Source organism: Artemia sp. Qi Xiang Cuo, chromosome 3 (assembly GCF_049724085.1).
Source record: "Artemia sp. Qi Xiang Cuo chromosome 3, ASM4972408v1, whole genome shotgun sequence".
Classification (NCBI taxonomy): Eukaryota; Metazoa; Arthropoda; class Branchiopoda; order Anostraca; family Artemiidae; genus Artemia; species Artemia sp. Qi Xiang Cuo.
Window position 1 is genome coordinate 46,664,442 of NC_142796.1, and position 21,160 is coordinate 46,685,601.

At 34.7% G+C, this 21,160-nt stretch overlaps 2 protein-coding genes across 2 annotated transcripts in view; one reads left to right on the forward strand and one right to left on the reverse strand.

Annotated features, from left to right (window-relative positions):
* LOC148954180 (protein brambleberry-like) overlaps positions 1–21,160 on the forward strand; it is a 250,431-nt gene that overhangs the window by 59,057 nt on the left and 170,214 nt on the right. The gene's annotated exons all lie outside the window — the stretch shown is intronic.
* LOC148954181 (uncharacterized) overlaps positions 15,523–21,160 on the reverse strand; it is a 92,724-nt gene continuing 87,086 nt past the window's right edge. The window contains exon 2 of the mRNA XM_089086957.1: positions 15,523–16,800. Within this exon, the coding sequence (XP_088943083.1) occupies positions 16,474–16,800 (327 nt within the window). The 3' untranslated portion in view covers positions 15,523–16,473. The remainder of the gene's footprint in view (positions 16,801–21,160) is intronic.

Consider the following 21,160-nt stretch of genomic DNA (forward strand, 5'->3'; position numbering starts at 1 on the left):
TAGCAACCAGAAAATGAAATATCAGTGTCCTATGCTTCCGTATTAAAAAGCAGTGTTGCCACTTTGAATTGTTTTACGCCATACTGGCCTTTCTTGATGACGACTGGTGTAAAAATTTGCAACTGGCTAGTGGCTTAAACTTGGCTATTTTTATTTTAATCTTGCTTTTTTTTTCTTTTCTTTGGCGTTGGCTGCTTTTTTGGGAATAAATTATTTTCTTTGGCAATCCAAACATCATTTCAATCTGATACTTCTGACACTTTAAAATGAAGCTGTAATCTCTGTGCGTAAAAAGGGCCGAAATCACTAGTCAGCTTACCGCCCATTTTCTTTCTTTTCTCTCAAACCCAAGTTTTAAAGTTTTCTTTTTCCATAAATTTTAGATAGTGGCGGCAGCAATGCACTTGGACGGCTATTATTAATTTCCGTTGCATCCTTTTTCACATCGGGTTGAATTGAATAATTTTTCATACAATACGAAATAACTTTTTACAGTGAAATAAAATTCACCAGCAATACTCTTTAATGCCGTAGACGACAAGACAAGAAAGATAACAAAATCAGAGATAAGAAAAAGACGTAGAAAAAATAAATGAAAAAAATTTAGCCTGTGAAAACCAAATATTTTGGCCGAGACCTCTGCTCAGCCACTTTTCAATTTTCATTGGCTGAAAATTTTATACCATTCTACGTTTGTTCGTCTTATGTCTAGACAAAGTAGTCTTATAACTTATTTATGAGATTGTAAGTATCAAATGCTAGAGAAATACCATTTTTCAAAGTTTTGCTTATCTTTCAAAATTCAAAACAGCAGCTGGTATAAAAAATACGTCTATTAGAGGGTATATGCACTTCTTAGAGGATGCATTTTCTGATTGTTGCAGAACCACATTAAGACTACTTTTTTTTATGAAATGCTGGCTAAAACGGATGACCTAATATTAACGTGATTATTAGTAATCAATAGCTCTGTTATCAGTAATGCCGCTCAACTAACCCCCAGAAAATAGGCTAAATAAAGGATATCAAAATGCTGGGGGAGCAAAGTTGGAGCCAATTTTCCCAAATCAAGTGAAAATGACAGTGAAAACTGAAAAATGAGCCATATAGTAGCCTACCATAAATGTAAAAATATACTAAAGAAAACTGACTCCGTTCTGTGGATGTTTGAATTATGCAGGCTTATCTTAGTTTTGATACGATTTTTGAAGAGATTAAATGTCAGCTGGTGGTGGGAATGGGGTTGAGGGGAGGGGGGCAAACCAGAGTCCGAGGGGGAAGTTTCTCCTGCCCCATAGAAAATTACACCCCTGATTTTGTTAGGCTTTCAGGTTGAAAAGACCCCCCTGCGCATGTATATCACCATATGAAAAATATAAGAAGATCTAGGATCAATTTAGTCTGTACAGTTAGAGTGCATTCTAAGTGTCATTCTTTTCGTTATTCTCATTTTCTCTGTCAATCTCTGTATTATCCTTCGGAAATCAGAGCTTCTAAATGATATGTTATAATATTATCTGTCAAATTGGTTTAGATTCTAACCAGTGAAGTGTTTATATCAAGCAGTTCGTGGACGAACTATAAGTAAGGAGCGACCCGGCTCAATAGTAACCGAAACTCTAAAAAACAGAATTTTGATACCAATAGATACATTGAAAGAATCAGATTTTTATGCTGATTTCAAATATAAATGTTTCTTCAAGATTAGTCTTACCCATCAAAAGTTACGCGCCTGAGAAAATTTGCCCTAATTTCGAAAAAGGGGGACAAACCCCCTGAAAGTTATAGAACTTTAATGAAAATCACACCATCAAATTCAGCGTATCAGAGAACCTTACTATAGAAGTTTCAAGCTTCTATTTGCAAAAATGTGGAATTTTGTATTTTTTGCCAGAAGAAAGATCGCGGATGCGTGTTTATTTGTTTTTGTTTTATTTGCTTGCTTCTTTTTCTCCAGGGATGACCGTATCGACCCAGTGGTGATCGTATCCTTCTCAACGCCTCGCTCTTTACGTTAAAGGTTGACTCTGTCTCAGAACTTAATTTTTTAAAACAATAAAACACTTTAGCGTAAAGAGCGAGGCGATGAGGAGGGGACAGCCCCTTTCATACATGGAATAATTTTTGTTCGTTTTAAGTTTTAATGTCGCTCCTTACTTTCAGTTAAAAAAAAACTTTTTTTTTTATTCAATTTAAAGCAAAGGACGAGAACTTATTGGATTTGTAGTCTTGAAATGCTTCGACGTAATCTTTATGTTGGATGTACCCTTTTATATTTAGAACAACCTCTTTTCATTTAGTACTTTAATATTTCCCAAAAGAGTCCTAAGATAGTATTGAATGAGTTTTATTCCTCCGAAGGGGTTTTCTAAGTTTATCAGTTGGACCTCTTTGAATATAAATATTATAGTCATAGATAGATTAGATTCTCCTAGAGGGCCAGACAAACGAGGGTTTAAAAATTTCCTTTTGTCATGGTTGCAGCGGCAGCTGTAACTTAGTAAAGAGAGAACCACAGCCCATAGTAATCAAAAGTTGAAAAACGTGTTTTCAAAAAAACTGTCCAGTGGGAAACAATTGCCATTCGACACTGAATCAGGAAACTATTGTTTCGGTTAATCTTAGAAATAAAAGTTTATTGCGAATAGAAATTTATGGTGATTTCGAAAAGAGCCTGAAACCGCTTGAAAATGGAGTCAAATCGAAATAAAAAGTGCACCATTGGAATCAGCATGGTCGAAAACCTTTGGTAGGATAATTACAGTCCCCCACCTTGAACACCGGGGAAAAAGACTTTTTTGCATGGGTAGCACTGATCTGTCTCCCTTTTTTTTTCTTTCTTCTTTTTTTTCTAGAAGGGCTAGGGGGTGGCCAGAGCATCATACAGAGGTGTGTAATAGCTCATTCGAAAGGGAATTAAATTTGTAAGTGCCCTTTTTAAGTGACCAAAAATATTGGATAGCAAATAGCCCCCCCTCCCTCCAGGCCCCCTCCCCCACAACTAGTCCTATAGAAATTTTGAGATAGCCATTTTGTTTAACATAGTTCAAAGGTCAAATATATATGGTTTTGATGATGATATGGCCCTCCATAGCTCCTGGGGAAGGGCTGTATGTGGTATCGGGCGTGTCGATATCGCGCGTATCGGTATCGTCCGCATTGGTATTGCATGCATTGTATCTGGAATATCGGTTTCTGTTGTTGTTTTTTTCCGTCATTTCCTAGGGTAATTTTTTATAAAGCATGTCCCAGCGAGATATCACGGTTGCAGTAGCAGCTGCAACCCAGTAAAGAGCGAACCACAGCCCATAGTAACCAAAAGTTACTCGTTTCGACAAAAACTACCTAGCGAAAAAAAAATTTCCATCTGACACTTACTCAGGAACGTTAACTATTATTTTTGTTCGTCTTAAAAGTAAAAGTTTATCGTGAAAAGTAATTTATGTTGATTTCAAAAAAAAGCCACACCCCTCGAAAATAGCGTCATATGAAAATGAAAAGTGTACCATTGGAATCAACATGGTCAAAACGTTGTACAGGGAAGTTACTGTTCCCCTCCCTGAACAACAAGGAAAATCACTTTTTTGCATCGGTAGCATTGATCTGTCTCCCGTTTTTTTTTTTTTTTTTTTTTTCAACAGGTCTAGCGGGCTACCAGAACATCATAAAGAGATTATGAATGACTCTTTCAACAGCTATTTCTCATATCTACGTGCTTTTTATAAATTCTGCCATCTGCAAGTGCCATATGGCACTAAAAGGACACTTTTTGTGCTATTTCTCAAAGGGTGGCACTAGCAGGCAACCAGAACATCTTTGGTAGATCTTTTATATCTCATATAAAAGAAATTGCATATATCTTCGTCTTTCATATAAATTCCACCATCATCAAATTCAAATGGCATTAAAAACGGCACTTTTGATGTCGTATCTCAAGTGGAAAAGCTGCATTGTAAAAAAAAAATTGATCTCCAACAAAATGTTTTGCTCGAATTCCAAGTCAAAAAAATCCAATTTTTCTATCGGAATTGTGACTTGCTTATTTAATTCAAACAAGTCACAAAAAAATCAAATTTTTCTATTGGAATTGTGACTTGCTTATTTAATTCAAACAAGTCACAAAAAAATCCAATTTTTCTGTTGGAATTGTGACTTGCTTATTGAATTCCAACAAATTATTGAAATTATTGTGACTTGCTTATTGAATTCCAACAAATTATTGAAATTATTATACTTCTCAGTAGAAAAAATGTAATTTTCACCGTAAATAAACAATATCAATCAACACGGTTTGAACTTCAACAGTAGTTTGAAGTTTGTTGAATATCATTTTAAATTTGACTATAGGACCATTGAAAGTAATATCTTCAGTATAAGTTCAATTCAAATATTTGAATTATAGCAGAAAAAGGGGAATGCTAATTGATTTTTGAGTATAAAAAGATAATTATAAAAATAAGGAAATATATTTTTACTTTGAAATAAGTTGAGCTTTCTTGTCTGCAAAATGAACACGCAGAAATTTATGTACAAAAATTATCTTTAAAGTTTTACAATCGATTTTTTTAAATACATTTTTTGTGAGTTTCTGTTGGTAGAAAATTTCTTGAGATGCTACCCTAACCTTAACAGTACTAATGGTGAAAATATATTGCTTTCTGAATTCAATTTTTTCTAATTAAGAACGAAAATCCTTCTGCGGGAACAACTTATGTTTTTGCTATGAACGTGATTTTTGTAATGAGACCCAAAAAGCGTTTCAAAAAAAGATTCTTCCCTGGATTTGCCATAAATTTGCTGCTTACGCTGAATAACCAAGTAAGCAAATATATCGAAGAAAAAAAGACGCCTGTATGGGTATTCAGTCCTTTACTTACACGTAAAAGAACCAAAAGCTTCCCCAAAAAAGAGAATTTTCTAAAGTAGTGCATATTTCGACTGGACTCAGAAAAACTGAACTTTAATAGCTCGTGTCAAGCTTCAAAAACTGCGTTTGCCTGCCTGAATGATTAAAAAAAAAGACGGGTGCACATTAAGTAATATGAAACAAGTCATAGAGCTCAGCTGTAATCACGGAGTAATTGATTTCATTCGTGACCAACAGACAGGACCGTACGTCTGATATCAAGGCATAAAAGAATTGGGTTTTTATGCAAATTACAAATATATAAATTCCATTGCGTTTAATATCTACCCATGAAAGCCTCCAAGCCTCAGAAGAAAAAGGGATTTTGAAAACAGGGAGCTTGGTTTTTGAAAAAGGGAGAAACACCCCCCCCAAAAGTCAATAAATCTTAATGTAAATCAGACCTTCAGATTTACCGTATCAGAAAATGTTAATGTGGGGGTTATGATCTCCTATCGGCACAAACGGGGAACTTATGTTTTTGGCAGAAGACTGATCACTGATACGTTTCTATTTGTTGTTTTTTTGTTCTAGTGTCCTTCATAAGATACCGTAAAGATTGGAGGGCAACTAAAGCCCCTCCAAAGACCCAAATTGCCTCTTATTTTGTTTTCGATATTATTATTTGAGATCAATTTAGCAAAAAAAATCCTGTCTTTCAATTACCTTCAAACGTATAATACAGAAGTAGATTTAATGTTAAGACCTTCAAACGACGAAGCGACGATTTTACCTAGGGGGCATTCAGATCACAGAGAAGACATTCTGATTGTGATGGTAAGTATTCAGTTTAGTCTATTAATATTGATAACATGTGTCTTATGTTTCCCAAAATGTTACAGATAGTACATTTTCATAAGTAAAAAACAAGTTTGGTAAAATTCTACGGTACTGTTCTATTAGCTGTAAACCATGCAAAAAGTGAAGTTTGGTTAATGTTAGTAAAATGAAACAAAATAGGATAAAAATGTAATAGTTTAGAAACAAAATTCGGCTATATATTTGCACATTAGGGGGGTGGGGGTAAAGCTTAGCATATATTAAATACGTAACCTAACTTAACCTAGGTACTTTTTTCCCCCTGAACCCCAGAAAACTAAAGTATAAGTACTGCAACGCAGTGAGAAACCACTGTTTGCAATCCAATTCTCCGCTGACAGAACCTGTATGACTAGTTTCTTTTATCATCTATTTTGCATGGCTTACAGCTAATAGAACAGTACCAATTCTAGTTTAGCTACTTTTGGCTATCTTGGAAAGAGGTTGGGTTAGGAACATGAAACTTTCAGGGATGGGTCTACAGGCTAAAGTATGGGTACTTGTGCACTATCTGGAAAATACGCAAAAAATAAAGTTTGGTTGATGCTAGTGAAGTACAACAAAATAGGATAAAAATATAATAGTTTGGAAACAGATTTCGGCTATATATTTGCACATTAGGGGGGTGGGGTGGGGTTGGTGGGGGGTAAAGCATAGCATATATTAAATACCTAACCAAACCTAGGTACCTTTTTTTTCCCTAAACCTTATAGAACAATAGTTTAAATATTGTAAACCCAATAACAAACCACGCTTTACAATCCATTTCTCTATTGAAAGAAACCCGTTTCGAAAAAAACCCGTTTCGAAAGAAACCCGTTTCGAAAGAAACCCGCATCTTCCCAATATAATATAGCGCATGTGTTCCAGATAGTACATAAGTATCGATGCATGTCTCGGGAAGGTATTTTGAACTGCCTACCTCCACTCCTTTTCCCTCTAGAGGGTCCTTAAATTTGCCTGAATGACAGGTCTATACCTATTGAAATTTTGACAAAGCGATAGTTTACATTGATTTTCCTTCATGAGTTTTTTTTCTCAAGCTTTAGTTCAAAAATGCAATTCCAGTTAATTGAGCAGAGCTTTAAGAAATTTCAAAGTTTTTTTTTCTTCAAAATTTAGGAAATTTCGTTGCATATCTTTAAAACCTTATAAATTGGGATTGAGCAAAGTTATGAAACTGAAAACAATTTTGTTGTATTTCATCTAAGCAGAAGATCTATTTTGCAAGGTTTCAGTTTTATAACACACAGATCTTATGAGGCGGCGAACAAGAACCTTGATGAGATATGATGAGTAAGTCAAAGGTATTTGGAAAAGACAGGATTCGTGGCATTATTATTGCAACCGTTCACCTCTGGAGGTAGAAAAAAGGGGGGAAGTCTTTCTTTTATTTGTGCCTCGATTTGATTTCACTTCAGGTCCAAGTGTCACTGTTTTCCTGATTGGAAGGACCCTCTAGAGGGAGAAGGAGTGGAGGTAGGCACTTCAAAATACCTTCCTGCGACATACTTCGATATTTATGTACTATCTGGAACCCACGCGCTAAGTTATATAGGGAAGATGCAGGTTTCTTTCGAAACGGGTTTTTTTCGAAACAGGTTTCTTTCAATAGAGAAATGGATTGTAAAGCGTGGTTTGTTATTGGGTTTACAATATTTAAACTATTGTTCTATAAGGTTTAGGGAAAAAGGTTAGGGAAGTCTTTCTTTTACTTGTGCCTCGATTTGATTTCCTCGATTCCCTAACTTCCCTAGTGCCGCATCCTGCTACTACGCCATTGATTTACTTATTTCCACCATGAAAACATGCGGCCGTTAAGAGGTGTCATAATACCTGGGAGAAGTTTTTTATTTTAATTTTCTTTTATTGCAAAATAAACGAGACTGTTTTTTTTTGTATTTATTGATGCTTCAGAAATAAGAAAGGGAAAGTAAATCCTAAGAGCTAGATATTAGACTTAATACCTAGGAAATTGGACAAAACTTTTGATGGAAATACAATTAAAGAAAGTGAAATCCAGCAAACAAGCCTCCAATATTCAATTTACGCTGTTGAAATTCAAATTTTGTTGTTGATAAACATTACAAACAATTTTGTTAAATCTGAAACGATTTTTTTTTTTTTTGCAGTGTGGGGCTATTGGGCTAGCAGAACTTCAAAAACTGATTTTTAATGGCACTCGTTTTTAAGGTATATCCTGAGACGACATAATTTAAACTTATTAATCTTATCTAAATGCTTTTTATCGATTTTGCCATTCAGAAGTACCACATAACACTAGAAACAGCATTTTTTGTACCACTTCTTAAGTGGAGGAGTTTGGAAGTATGAAAATGTGCCATTGCAACAATTATGGTCCAAAACCCTTAAATGGAGGCTTATAAGTTCCCCTTAGATTGACCCTCCATCCAGATCCTCTTCGTTTGTTCCGTAAATCCAAAGTAAAAGATTATTGCAAAAACCAACCTAGTGATACTTAAAACTTTTCAACTAAAAATCTACCAAAAATTAAGCTTGATTGATCAACAGTTTTGAACTGAACCTTCAAACTTCACTCTGTGATGAAGCCTGTGTGCTAGTTCCCACGCCGGTAATTGAGGAGAAGGGACGTCCTTACCCCCTTAGTTTTTGCTCTTGCCTAGGTTTTGAAATAACCTTTTCTTGGTCATTTCATTCGAAACGGCACTTGTTGCATTTAAAAAAGTTGGGGAAACAACCGAAAGTGTACTTTGTGGGAATGTGCCATCAAGTCAAATTTATAAAAAGGGATTAAGTATAAATATAAGCTTTTAAATGAGCCCTTAAACAGCTTTCTTATGTTACAGAAGCTTTCTGGTTTCTGCTGGTCAGTCCGTAATCAATAAAGCCCTGTCTTTGTCATGGCTTTTTCAAACGAAATTTGCGAAGTAAAAAGAGCTTTTTGCTCATCGAAAAACAAACGTTACAAAAAAACATGTATGGTGTTGTGAAGCGTGGACAATGAAATTTATGTTATAGACTAAAATTTTTCTTAGCTGTCTAGGTTGTTTGCAGTATTTTTTAGACCTACCTTATCTCCCCTAAATCGGTGATAATTAGAAATTATATCAAAAATAAGTTTTCAACTGAAACTAAGAAGTGACATTAAAACTTAAAACGAGCATACATGATTCCTTATAAATAAGAAAGATCATGGCAGCGTTATTTCTGTGTTAAATTTTAACCAAACACGAACAAAGATTAATTTAAAAAAAACAAAGTTTTTTTAATGGCAATAAAGAGCAAAGTTGAACCTTAAAACCGACAAAAATTATTAAATTCGCAGCCTGTAGATTATATATTACTAAAACAAGTTTAAAAAAATCAAACAATAGTACTTGCCCGTGCTTTTATGGCCGAACGTAACAAACATTGTATTGAAAACACAAAAGGGAAATTTAAAGAACAGGATTATTGATATAAGATTCAAAAGTGAGTATTTATCCTGAAAACACTAAACGAATCTATAAAGCTTTTCATAGTCTTACACCAGTTTCGACATTAGTAACTTTCAGTATACAATTAAAATTATCTTAAAAACATAAGCGTAAAACTAAATGTTTTTTAATAACCACGAAGTAATTGAACAGCATACAGAAATATTGGATTGATTTATCAAGCAGCATTTTGCTCTCACTAGCTATAATACCAATAGTGGGTAATATAGCCTACAGTCTTAAATTGTAAGAAATATGCTTTCGTATAACTTGAATTGAAGATCAAATAAGACATAATATGAACTCTGGAAATCCAATTATTTCTCTCTATACAAGAGTGAATTTCAAGCTATGATACAAATTCTAAAGCTAGTCTATAGTCCTAATACTATCAAGATGGCCTTACTTTGAACTTGTGTACAAGCTAATCATGAAATGTCCTTTTAAGAACCAAAACGAGAGCCAGTCATTGAATTGAGCCATTGTGCAGTAGTGATAGCAAATTAAACGTAAAAAAATAAAGGCAATCTTAAAATGGATTGTTCCTTTATTTTAAAAGGAATTGATCCTAAGAGGGATTGATAACATTTTGATTCTATAAAGTGTCCTTAATGGGTTTGCTCTTACTGTACCAAAACACCTATGTTATTTTATGTTTTCAGTAATGCGGTAGTTTTGTAACATCATAAAAGCATTGGGAAATATTATTAGTTTGTTTATTTGTACTAGATATATTAATATGTATTAACTAGGCCCTGAAGTAATAATTTTTGTCCGTTTTAAGTTTCAACTTCGCTCTTTACTTCCCTCGGAAAAACTTTGTTTTTTAAAAATTAATTCTTTGTCAGCGATCAATACTAAGTTAGTTTGGTTGGTCGCCGGAAATCCTTTGATATTGACAAATACGAAAATGGGTATCAAAGCCCATAAATGGGAAAAGGCGAGCATTCACCCTCTTATGTTTATCTAATATATATTTGGTAATAGCGGGAAATATGAGTAATAAATCTATTTCCCACTTCGCTTTCTCATTCCTACTCCTATAAAAACCTCCTAATCAGTTTGACACAATTTGAAACGTAGGGGTGGGAGGGTGATGTTGGGGCATTCGAAAATTATGTACGGTGTTTAATATAGTTTGTAGGTATTGCCTTCGCTTATAATCTACGCGTTCTTTTTTTGTTTCTAAAAGTAATTTCTAAAATTTTTATCAAAAATTTTAAATAATTTGTTTTTAAAAAATTGAAACGACGAGGAAAAATATCCCACATCATTGATGTAATAGCAGAAAAAAGGCTATAAATATATTTCTTGCTAATTGCAGTGGCGGATCCAGGGGGTGAGGGGGGTGCCCCCCAGCGTAGTCTAAAGTAGTGTAATTTACTTAATTAACCCAAGTTTGCGTTAATTAAACTTAGTCCTAACATAAGTTTATCGGATCAACCTATTTTGCCCCCCTAAATTTTTTTATCGGATCAACTGATTTTGCCCCCCCTAAATAAATCCTGGATCCGCCCCTGGCTAATTGTAAATATAAATATATTCGCTAGTCGTATCATACCAGTCGTTCCCCAGCCCTTTTTTCAGTGGCAAAGTTTTGTAAGAAATTTAAACTTTTATCTATTTGTATACTTTATCTAAACTTTTATCTATATGTTTATCTATTTAACTTTTATCTATTTGTATAACATGATCACAAAAAACACATGAATTTTGCAATATGATGGAAGAAATCTTGGAGATCTGCCTTTTTTTTCTATATCTAATGGTTAACATGAAAATCTTGTAATGGCAAGGTCGTCATGGGGCCTTTGAACTTTTGAAGGATTGAATCCTGTTTTTTTTTTTTTTTTTATTGAACTCCGAATATACTATTTATCCGAATTTGGCCTATAACCATGTCTTAACCATGTTGTTTTGGTACTTCATTGTTACATGCTCATGCAAATTAAGCATTGTAATTTGAATATTGGGTGAGTTACTGATCGTGGATTCGCTATGTTATATATGAGCCATTTTGTATTTATGCTTTTTTAGAGGAAAAAATACGTGTTCGATTATGACCTGTGTCAGGTATAGGGTAAGAAATTTTGCTGATAATGGAATGGTTGAATTGCAAATAATATGTTTTCCATTAATCTTACCGCTGAGTTTTATATGAATATTTTTCATGCACGCTTTTCCTGAGAAGCAAAAACAAAAAAATAACGTGTTCCACTATAGCTTATGTGAGGTTTGGGCTTAGAAACCTTGCTGATGGTGGAACGGGTGAGTTATACGTCAAATTTCCTGTTTACGCTTTTTCTGAGCAAGAACGCAACGTTTTCTATTATGACATGAGTGAGATTTTGGCTGAGAAATCTTGCTGATTCGAAATGGTAGAATTTACTATATGTTTTTCATTTACGCTTTTTCGGAGAAAGACGTGCTACATGAAGGCTTTCGTGAGTTTGCCTGAGAAATATTAGTGAAAAGACGTGCTACATGAAGGCTTTCGTGAGTTTGACTGAGAAATATTACTGATAATGGAACAGCACAGTTAAAAACGTGTTCCCTTATGGTTCGTGTGGGTTCGCTGAGAAATCTTGCTTATAATGGAACTGTTAAGTTATGATATATTTTTCATTTACACTTTTTCTGAGAGAAAAACGACAACAACAATAAAACGTGTCCCATTATGGCTGTATGAGGTGGCCTTAAAATTTTACTGGTAGTGGACCTACTAAGTTATGTATGAGCTATTTTTCATTCACGCCTTTTCTGAGAAAAAAAGTCTTCAATTGTGGCTTGTGTGAGGTTTTGACCGAGAAACATTTCTGATAGTGGAACGGCTGAGCTATATAGGATGGTTTTCCATTTATGCTTTTCTGAGAAAATGCTTTGAAGTGTATTTAAAAGCCATAGACACAAAAACAGACACGAAAGACAAAACACAAACAGTAATATTCAAACAATTGAAGTCACTGCCTTCCCTGCTTCCACGCTAATCTTTATAAAATATCGTAATACAATAGTGAGGTCTCTCGAAGTAGATCTCCCCACGAAAGTAAACATCTCATCGAAAAAAGTTCTCTCCTAAATTCACCAATCTTTGGCATCTACTTAAAATGGTCCAGTCCATCCCCAACCTCTCCGCAGAGTAGGCAAACACACCTACTTCCCGAGCCATCCTCATCATAAGATCCCCGTATCTCTTCCTCGAGAGTATACTATTTGCTCGTGCCTGGAACCAACAATGGCGGGGCCTCTATGGTAGGTTCAGTTTCAAACAAAATTCCTCTTCATACACTTCTTTAATCTGTACATAAGAACGCTGGCAACTATATTTCTCCAGACTAGTTAGCGAAGCCTGATTCCCCTGGTCCCGAACGCGCGATAAAAACTTACCCAGGAAATCTTTAGGTTTACCTAGAGGACCTTATCCCTCATTCCATCGTGGCCCTCGGATAATAAACATAGGATGGTGTGTTATAGCAAGATATCAAATAACATGCCTACGGCGAGTGGTAAATGGTGCTAAATGCCTCTTTAGATTGTTATTAATCGGTTGAGGGCGCTGTTACTAACAGTTCAGCGCTTAGTACAGTAATTTTGGACCTTTAGTTTTCATATTTCACTTAGTTTTTTAATAAAAAATCTAGGTTGTCATCACAAACGTTTTGTAGCTTAGTCTAGCAATTCTACTTTTGGATATTTACATTTGAGCCTGACAATAGTATGTTCAAAAGAATTTAAATTTCATATTTAACGGGGCAGGTCTGTCTCACTTTTGCAGGTTAAGAAAATTTTGGCAAAGTACAACTTTTTAGCCAAAGTTTCTTGGATATTTCAAATATAGTAGTACATCCAAGCAATGCCGTATTTAGGGGGTCTCGGGTTTGATTCCCCAGCCTTGAAATTTTGTCTTATTTGGTAAAATAGTAATAAAAATGCATTTGAACGAATTTTCAATTTTTTGTAACCAAATTTTTTGTAACCCCCCACCCCCCCCCTAAACAAAAATAACCCCCATCCCCAAACAAAAATCCTGGATGTGGTCTTTGATCCAAATGGTAAATGAAACTGTCAGGAATCAAATCTGCTTAGAAAGTGCATTTTATGCTGTGCTAATATTGTATATTTCTAGTGGATCTAAGACCAATCTTAATTTAGTGATGGGATATTTCCTGCCCTGCTCCCTGTGAGCTTGGTAAATGTAATAAATAATTATATGTAATTTAGCTTAATAATTGTCATATTTCATAATCAATGAAAGAATGTTTTTGGTTTTTTGCAAAGTTTTTTTGGCTTTCACAAAAACTAAGTAAGATTTTCTTGTTCTTGTAAATATGTTCCGATATGAAAAAAATTGTCGGTAACACTGGTGAATTTAATTACAAGTTGTTCCTTTTTTTTACTTCTGTGGTTAACCGATTGAAAAAATGCTCTAAATCCTTGCTTTTCATTCAACGAAAGAATGTTTTCGTTTTTTTTGCAAAGCTTTTTGGCTTTCTCAAAAACTAAGTAAGATTTTCTTGTTCTTGTAAATATATTCCGATTTGAAATAAATTGTTGGTAACACTGGTGAATTTAATTACAAGTTGTTCCTTTTTTTTTACTTCTGTGGTTAACCGATTGATAATTGCTCTGAATCCTTGCTAATTTAAATATTTGGATAACTTTCCTTTGTAATTGGCTGTATAATTTTATTGGTTGTTTTATGTTTCTATTGGTTTATGCTGTTTATGTTATATGCTATTATTCACCATCTTTTCCTTTTTTTTAAGTAGTTCCTCTAAAATCTTGTTTGTAGAACAGGGGCGAAAAGGTAGTTGAACTTGCTTCTAATTTAATTCATCAAAAGAAAATATCACACCGCATGAAATGACACATGCGTGTATTTGATGAATAAACTTTTGTTTCAGCTTATTGTAGTTATTCTAGCTTTGTCTTTCATAGCGGATACGCACTAAAACGGATTCTGTCGCACAAGTTCAAGTTTATGTGCGGCAATTCATTTCTGGTAGAGGTAGACGCATGGGTGGAAGAGGTGGGGGGGAATTCCCTAACTTGAAAAAGAACAGTTATTAGAGCATGCAGCAGTGTTATATTTCATCAATATAATCAGCAATTGCGACCCTTTTAAGACACAGGGTGCAATCCAGAACCACTTTCCATTAATTATAGTTTCGTTATTATTTTTATCATTATATTATATATCATTATTATATGCTATTATATTATTATAATATATATATACATATATATATATATATATATATATATATATATATATATATATATATATATATATATATATATATATATATATATATATATATATATATATATATATATGTATATATATATACATATACGAAAGCAATAGAAATAATTGTCTTAAATTATAATTGACTTCTGGTACCAATTCACAATTTCCTGAGCATCTGTAAAATAAAGACAAATCTGGATATGTTTGGAAACAGATCTAAACCTCCTGCCCCACTCCTTATTTTTATTGACTCAAGAGGGATACAAACTAATCCAATAGCTCTTGTATTATAATTATTATTCTCAATAAACCCCACTAATAGTATCCCTCGTATTTGTATTTTAAGAGCGATATAAATTTATCAACCTCATTTTGGACCTGGGAACTACTGGAATATTTTCCGTCGTGATTATCGTTCTCCGTCTGGCTTCTAATGATCTTTTGGCAGTCACTCTTGCCTCTTCTTCCGTATTCGCGGATTGCTTAGGGGCTCACGGTCTTATTTAGCCACGTTGGGCTATGGCTGTAGAGAAAGAAAAAAGGATAAAGACACTAGATTCTCACTCGTTTTCACTGTATAGTCCCTTCTTCTATTTGAAAAATAGGCGTGATTCCGGATTAACGGTGAAATCTGACGGCAATTTTCTGAGAATTTGGTCTATCTTTTTTTTGTCTCTATGGCCGTGGCATTACCGCTATACGAGCTATACGGTCTTCATTATGTTGCAAATGAGCTTATATTGTCCAATGGGTGTAGTAGATTGTATCTTAAATATACAACTCTTTTAAATTTAATAGTCTATAAAAAACCTTTAGTTTTGAGTTCAGAGTGTAAATATTATAGGCCATATCATTGCTTTCTAAAAAAGTAAGTTAGGCCTACTTTCTGGACTTGGTCCACTTAGCATGAAATTGCTCGTCCAGTCATCAACTTCGGTTGTCCTACAAAGTATGTACAAACAAAGAAGACTTTGAAAAGTAAAAAAAAACTTTTTTGTCCGTATAAAAATTTATTTCAAAGTACGAGTAAAAAATGTAGACTAGACTGACGTCAACCAATCTAAAAATTAAATACATTATTGGTTGCTACAAGAAAAAATAAATAAATAAAAAGAATAGTAGGCTAGTAAATAGTTAATCTACTACGACTAAACACATTAAATTTGAGGTTTTCTGGTTTCTAAAAAGTTCGTTCACATTCTTTCGAGACACTTGATTCAATAGTTCACTTGAATCGATTCAACTAGGGATTTGCTGAAAACACTGCTTTTACTTCCCTTCACCGCCTAGCCCTCATGATTCAAAATTGCACCCGCAAATTTCAATGACATTTTGCCACTTTCCGCACAATACCAGCAATGTTAATAAAATTAGCATCTAACAGGGTTGCCACATCCTATCAAAATGATATTTTCAGCGATACCAATGAGCCAAATTGCAAATTTCTTTCGTGTTCACAACTTAGAAGGATTAAGACGAGCTTAACCAAAATCTAAATTGATGCGCTGTCTGGATAGGAAGATTTCCTTGGGAGTCATTCAGGGTATTTTTAAAAGACGGATACTGACCCTTAAAAGTTGTAATTTGGCTCCTCTTGCTTACATTTAGAAATATTATTTTAACTGAGGTTATAAAAAAGCCTTAAGCTTTAAATTGGGTAAATGAAAACATAGAGATCAAATTTAGATTCGGAGTAAACATTTTTTTGTTTTCACAACCAGAAAACTTGATTTCTAAGTTTGCGACAATTCATGCACAATTTGATGGCAACCCTGCCATTTATCAGCCGGGTTTTCCCTGTAGTTACCAAGAATGTATATCGTAGGAAGTCTTTAAAGGTGAAAATAATGGCACCGTATCCTATTGCTTTTTGTCATTAGTCACAAACCAACTAAAATCCAGACATCGTCATATTGCACATATATCACGACTACTTAGCTAGTAAGATATATAAGGAACTTTGCCGAAAATGCAGGCGTAGAGAAATACCATCCATAAGAATATGGGGATTAGAAGCAGGAATAGTGGGGTCAAAGAATCTATATGTACACGAGATCCTTGAAAAATGTCACCGACAACACTGTTCTGCTTTTTTGTTCAAAAGTTTTTGATTCTGAAGTTCCTGTTTCTTTTGGCAAGTGGACAGTATTTTTTAAGATTTGCAATAATCTGGGCATGCGTGTTGAGTGACTTGCTTCCGTTTCATTCACTTTTATTGTCGTGTTTTCTATGACTTCTGAAGGCCAAGTTGAAGATTCCACTTCAATTTCTGCCATATATTGATCATCTACGGTGGCTGTCTCCTCTTGTGATTCTGATGGTAGGCATAATGTTTCAGACCAGACCAGCACAGCCCAATAGAAGATCTGCAAAGCGGAAAAATTTATTAGACCGGGGGGCTCGGCTATTGCTACTCCTATAAATTCGTCCCGTGGTTCAAGCTATGGTTTTGAGAACAGTCTGATACTTCACGGTGGTTTTTAAAGTTTTTTTTAAGAAGAAAAAGTTAAAAAAAAAAAAAAAAAATCAGCCTTTCTCTTACAACCCGTTTTAGTCATTCATAATATATATATATATATATATATATATATATATATATATATATATATATATATATATATATATATATATATATATATATATATATATATATATATATATATATATATATATATATATACATATATACATATATATATATATATATATATATATATATATATATATATAAATACATATACATATATATATATATATATATACATATATATACATATATATATATATATATATATATATATATATAAAAACCCATCGATATATATATATATATATATATATATATATATATATATATATATATATATATATATATATATATATATATATATATATATATATATATATATATATATATATATATATATATTGAAAACCCATCGTATACAATAAATGTACAATGACAGAGTATACAGAATAGTACGAAAAGAGGAAACAGAAAGAAAAGATACTCAAAAATAACAACAAAAACAACAACTTCTTCAAAAATAACAGCAAAAAAAACCAATTCTGGAATAAAAATAAAAAAGAGGAAAAGAGAGACAAAAAAAGGGAAACACGTGGAATAATTAAACAAGCAAACTTGCCTACTCGTGCTTAAAAATTACTTGTTTTATTTTTTGCTGGCTAATAAGTTCTCAACAGCTAAATTTGGGTCGGCTAGGTTATAGCGCCGAATCAGAAAACTATTTTTTGTCCATGGTGGCAATTTAGTAGGTAATTGGCAAAACAGAAAAACAAAGAGCGAATTTTAGACTTTTTCACGGTTTGCAAAGAGCACAGTATATAAATAATAGACAGTATGATCTTTCCATATCTCACCCATTATAAAAACCCGGACCGAGGTGCGAGTGCTCCAAAGAACTTAGAAACATAAGCGACTTTAAACCTTTTCACGGGTAGACAAGTCAGATTTCTCTTTAACGCGAAACTTGGCTTCAACGCGGTAACGCTAAATTTTACAGAATCTGATTTCAGTTTAACTTATTTAAATACATATACGAAAATCGGTAATTAGAAGTGCTATGTTATTATTTGATGTTTTTAGGTATTACAAGTAGGTTTCGAAGTCTCGAGTGGGTTTCAAAGGCATTTTGAGAAAGTTTCTGCCAAAATAGGTGTTCCAGAGTAATTGGACCGCTGACACATACTAACATTAGTAACCCGCTAATGAAAGAGTATGTGGGAGGAGCTGTTTGTACGCACCGAGAATGAAAAGCCAGAAATCGTCTGTGGTGAACTTACTGTTAATTATCATTATACAGTGGCAAAGAGTTTCCAGAAAGGGGTCGCATATAACATATGTGGCAGAGCGGTAGCGTTGTAAATACTTGCCAGTAGTGGACGGTTAAATCTCAGAGTGTGATTTAACGATCAAAGTATAGGAGCTGGAAATTCGCCGTTCAAGATGTGAGAATAGGAGGGAGCTTTTATGCTGTAATGAGGTACCTATTGGCAGCCCCAGATATACTATTTTATCAACTGGTTTTACTGAGCAATCACCTAGTGTGATATTAGTAGGAGGGTCATTCTTTCAATTGTAAAATAACACTTCCGACTTTTGGGAGTTAAATCTCAGACCGACTTTCTCGTAATTGGACTGCAGACATGAGAATATTTCTGAAAGGCGGTTAAGCGTCTGGCTGAGATTCAGCGTGTCATGAGCATAGCATTCCATGGAGATGTCAATGGGACTGAGAATGCATGATGAAGGACAGCTATTTTGAGGCTCAATAATGTAGTTGTTGAAGAAATCGGGGGAGAAAACTGCCCCCTGACGGGCACCTTTGCGGACTGGTATCAAAGCTGACCGTGATGCTGGCGGAAGGCCTTTATCGGGAGGGAGCTTGAATCGCACGCGAAGGCGAGAGTAAAGATCACGGAAAGCCTTGATTATATTTGAGTTCACTCCTCTTTTAGCTGAGTTTAGCAACATAAGCGCAGGAATGAATGAATAAAACGCTCTCTGCAGGTCTAAGCCACCGATTGCTAGGCTTTCTCCTGATTTGTGTGCATCTAGGAGTGCATTTGCAACGACATGGAGAGCTTCAGCACAACTAGCAACGAAGACCACACTGCCTTTCCATCATAAACAAATAAGTAGAACAACAGGGAAATTTTTATACAAGACAGTGGAACGCAACTTTAAATGAATATTTCGACCCTATATTCAAGGGCCGTCCTCAGCAAAACAGATGAAGAGAATAAAAACACTATAAAAGAAACTTACATTAAAATTCAATCATTAAAACTGTTTAAAAAAATTTTAAAACAGCCCTAATATTATTACTTCAAGGAAGTTCAACCAGGACAAAATTTTTTTAAACAGTTTTAATGATTGAATTTTAATGTAAGTTTCTTTTATAGTGTTTTTATTCTCTTCATCTGTTTTGCTGTAGACGGCCCTTGTATATAGGGTCGAAATATTCATTTAAAGTTGCGTTCCACTGTCTTGTATAAAAATTTCCCTGTTGTTCTACTTATGTGTTTACTTCAGCACAACCAATACTGCGTTGGAAACCGAACTGTCTTGGAGGACTGCAACACAGTCTCTCAAATTCATTTACGAATAGAAGTTCAAATAACTTGCAAAGAGAAGTACCGATCGTGATTGGACAGAAAGAGGAGCATTGCATTGTAGTTTTTCCTTTTTTAGGAACTGGTGTAAGATTTCTAATTGAGAAAGTGGTTGGGACAATACCCTGAATGAGGATAATCTGCATCAGGAGAGTTACGTGGCTAATGAGAGCAGGCCCACAACTTTTTAGATGGAGTGCCATAATTTCATCAATCCCGAAAGATTGCTTAGGCTTAAGGCGAGAGGTGGCCTTGCACACAGCTCCCTCTGTTAAAACATATTCACCCTAAGGACAATTATCTAAGAAATTGTCCAACTAAGCTTCGTATCTTTCGTTGAGGGCTGGGTCAGGGGCCAAAAATTCTGACTCATAGTATGCATACCATTCAGAATCAGGGATAGCAGATCCGGACAAAGACTCATCGCTTTCAGAGGACCGAAAACGCCAAAGGAAAGAAGGATTTTTTTTAGGCCCTTGCAGATTCAACATCAATCATCTTTTTTCTGTGAACTTTTAGCTCCTTCGCGAATTCTCTTTTTATGAACAGGTGAATTCAATTGACTATCCCCGAACGGGGTTGTCCACAAGAAATCCAAGTTTGAAGCCAGAATTTAGACTCAGAATGGGTATCCACTAACTCTGGATTTTTGGACCAGCCAGGAAGGGTAGGATGACGGGTTCTGCTTAAAGGGAAGTCAGCTTTTTTCAGCACAGCGAAGGGCATGGTCAATTTCTGCGCAATATATGTCGACTGATAGTTGTGTTCCTCCTTTGAAAGAGCAGTCAATTTGGAGAGAAGATGGAAAGGGATACGGATCTTACTAAGGACTCTGGTGGCTTCTTCTTGAAATAAAACAGGGTTAATTTTACACCAATGACGGCGAGACCTAGGAGGTGTTTTTGAAGTTGTTTGCGTTTGTCTATCGGAGCTGTGGTAAGGAGTCGCGGCTGAGAAGTATATTGGTAAGTGATCAGATAGCTGAAAATCAAGCACAACCTTGACAGGCGAGATCCTGAGATTTGCAAACGCTACGACATGATCAAGATTTGATGTAGACATTGAGGTGCGTACGTGAGTAAAATTTAAATATTTGCACTTGAGATCAAACTGGTCTCTAAAAATACTAAGCAACAGCGTAGAAAAGACCTAGATATGAGCGGTTCAGTCAAATCGCAATTGAAGTCACCAACTAATATGCATTGAAGGCTTAAGGATCTAATACGGTTAATACACTGGCCGAGTTTATCACTAGAAAAGTGAAAGCACGCTCCGGACGCTCATCATGGTAATTTTTTGGCAAATACACATTAATAAAAATACAGCCCTCAACGCGAACCGCTATAAAGTTATCACTGTCTTCGAATACACTAGATCTTAGAGTCGAACGAACGAAAGTGGCAATACCACCGGAGGGTCGCACTTTTCCACTTAGCTGCTTAGCTGAAACTGTATAAACCGAAACTGAACTATTAAAACTAAGAGTACTTTTACTGCGGCTTGTGACGAAATGTTCTTGTAAACAGACAACTTCATTTTCCTCAAATATCTCATTTAAAGTCGGAATTTTATTCGCGAACGAGCCATTAA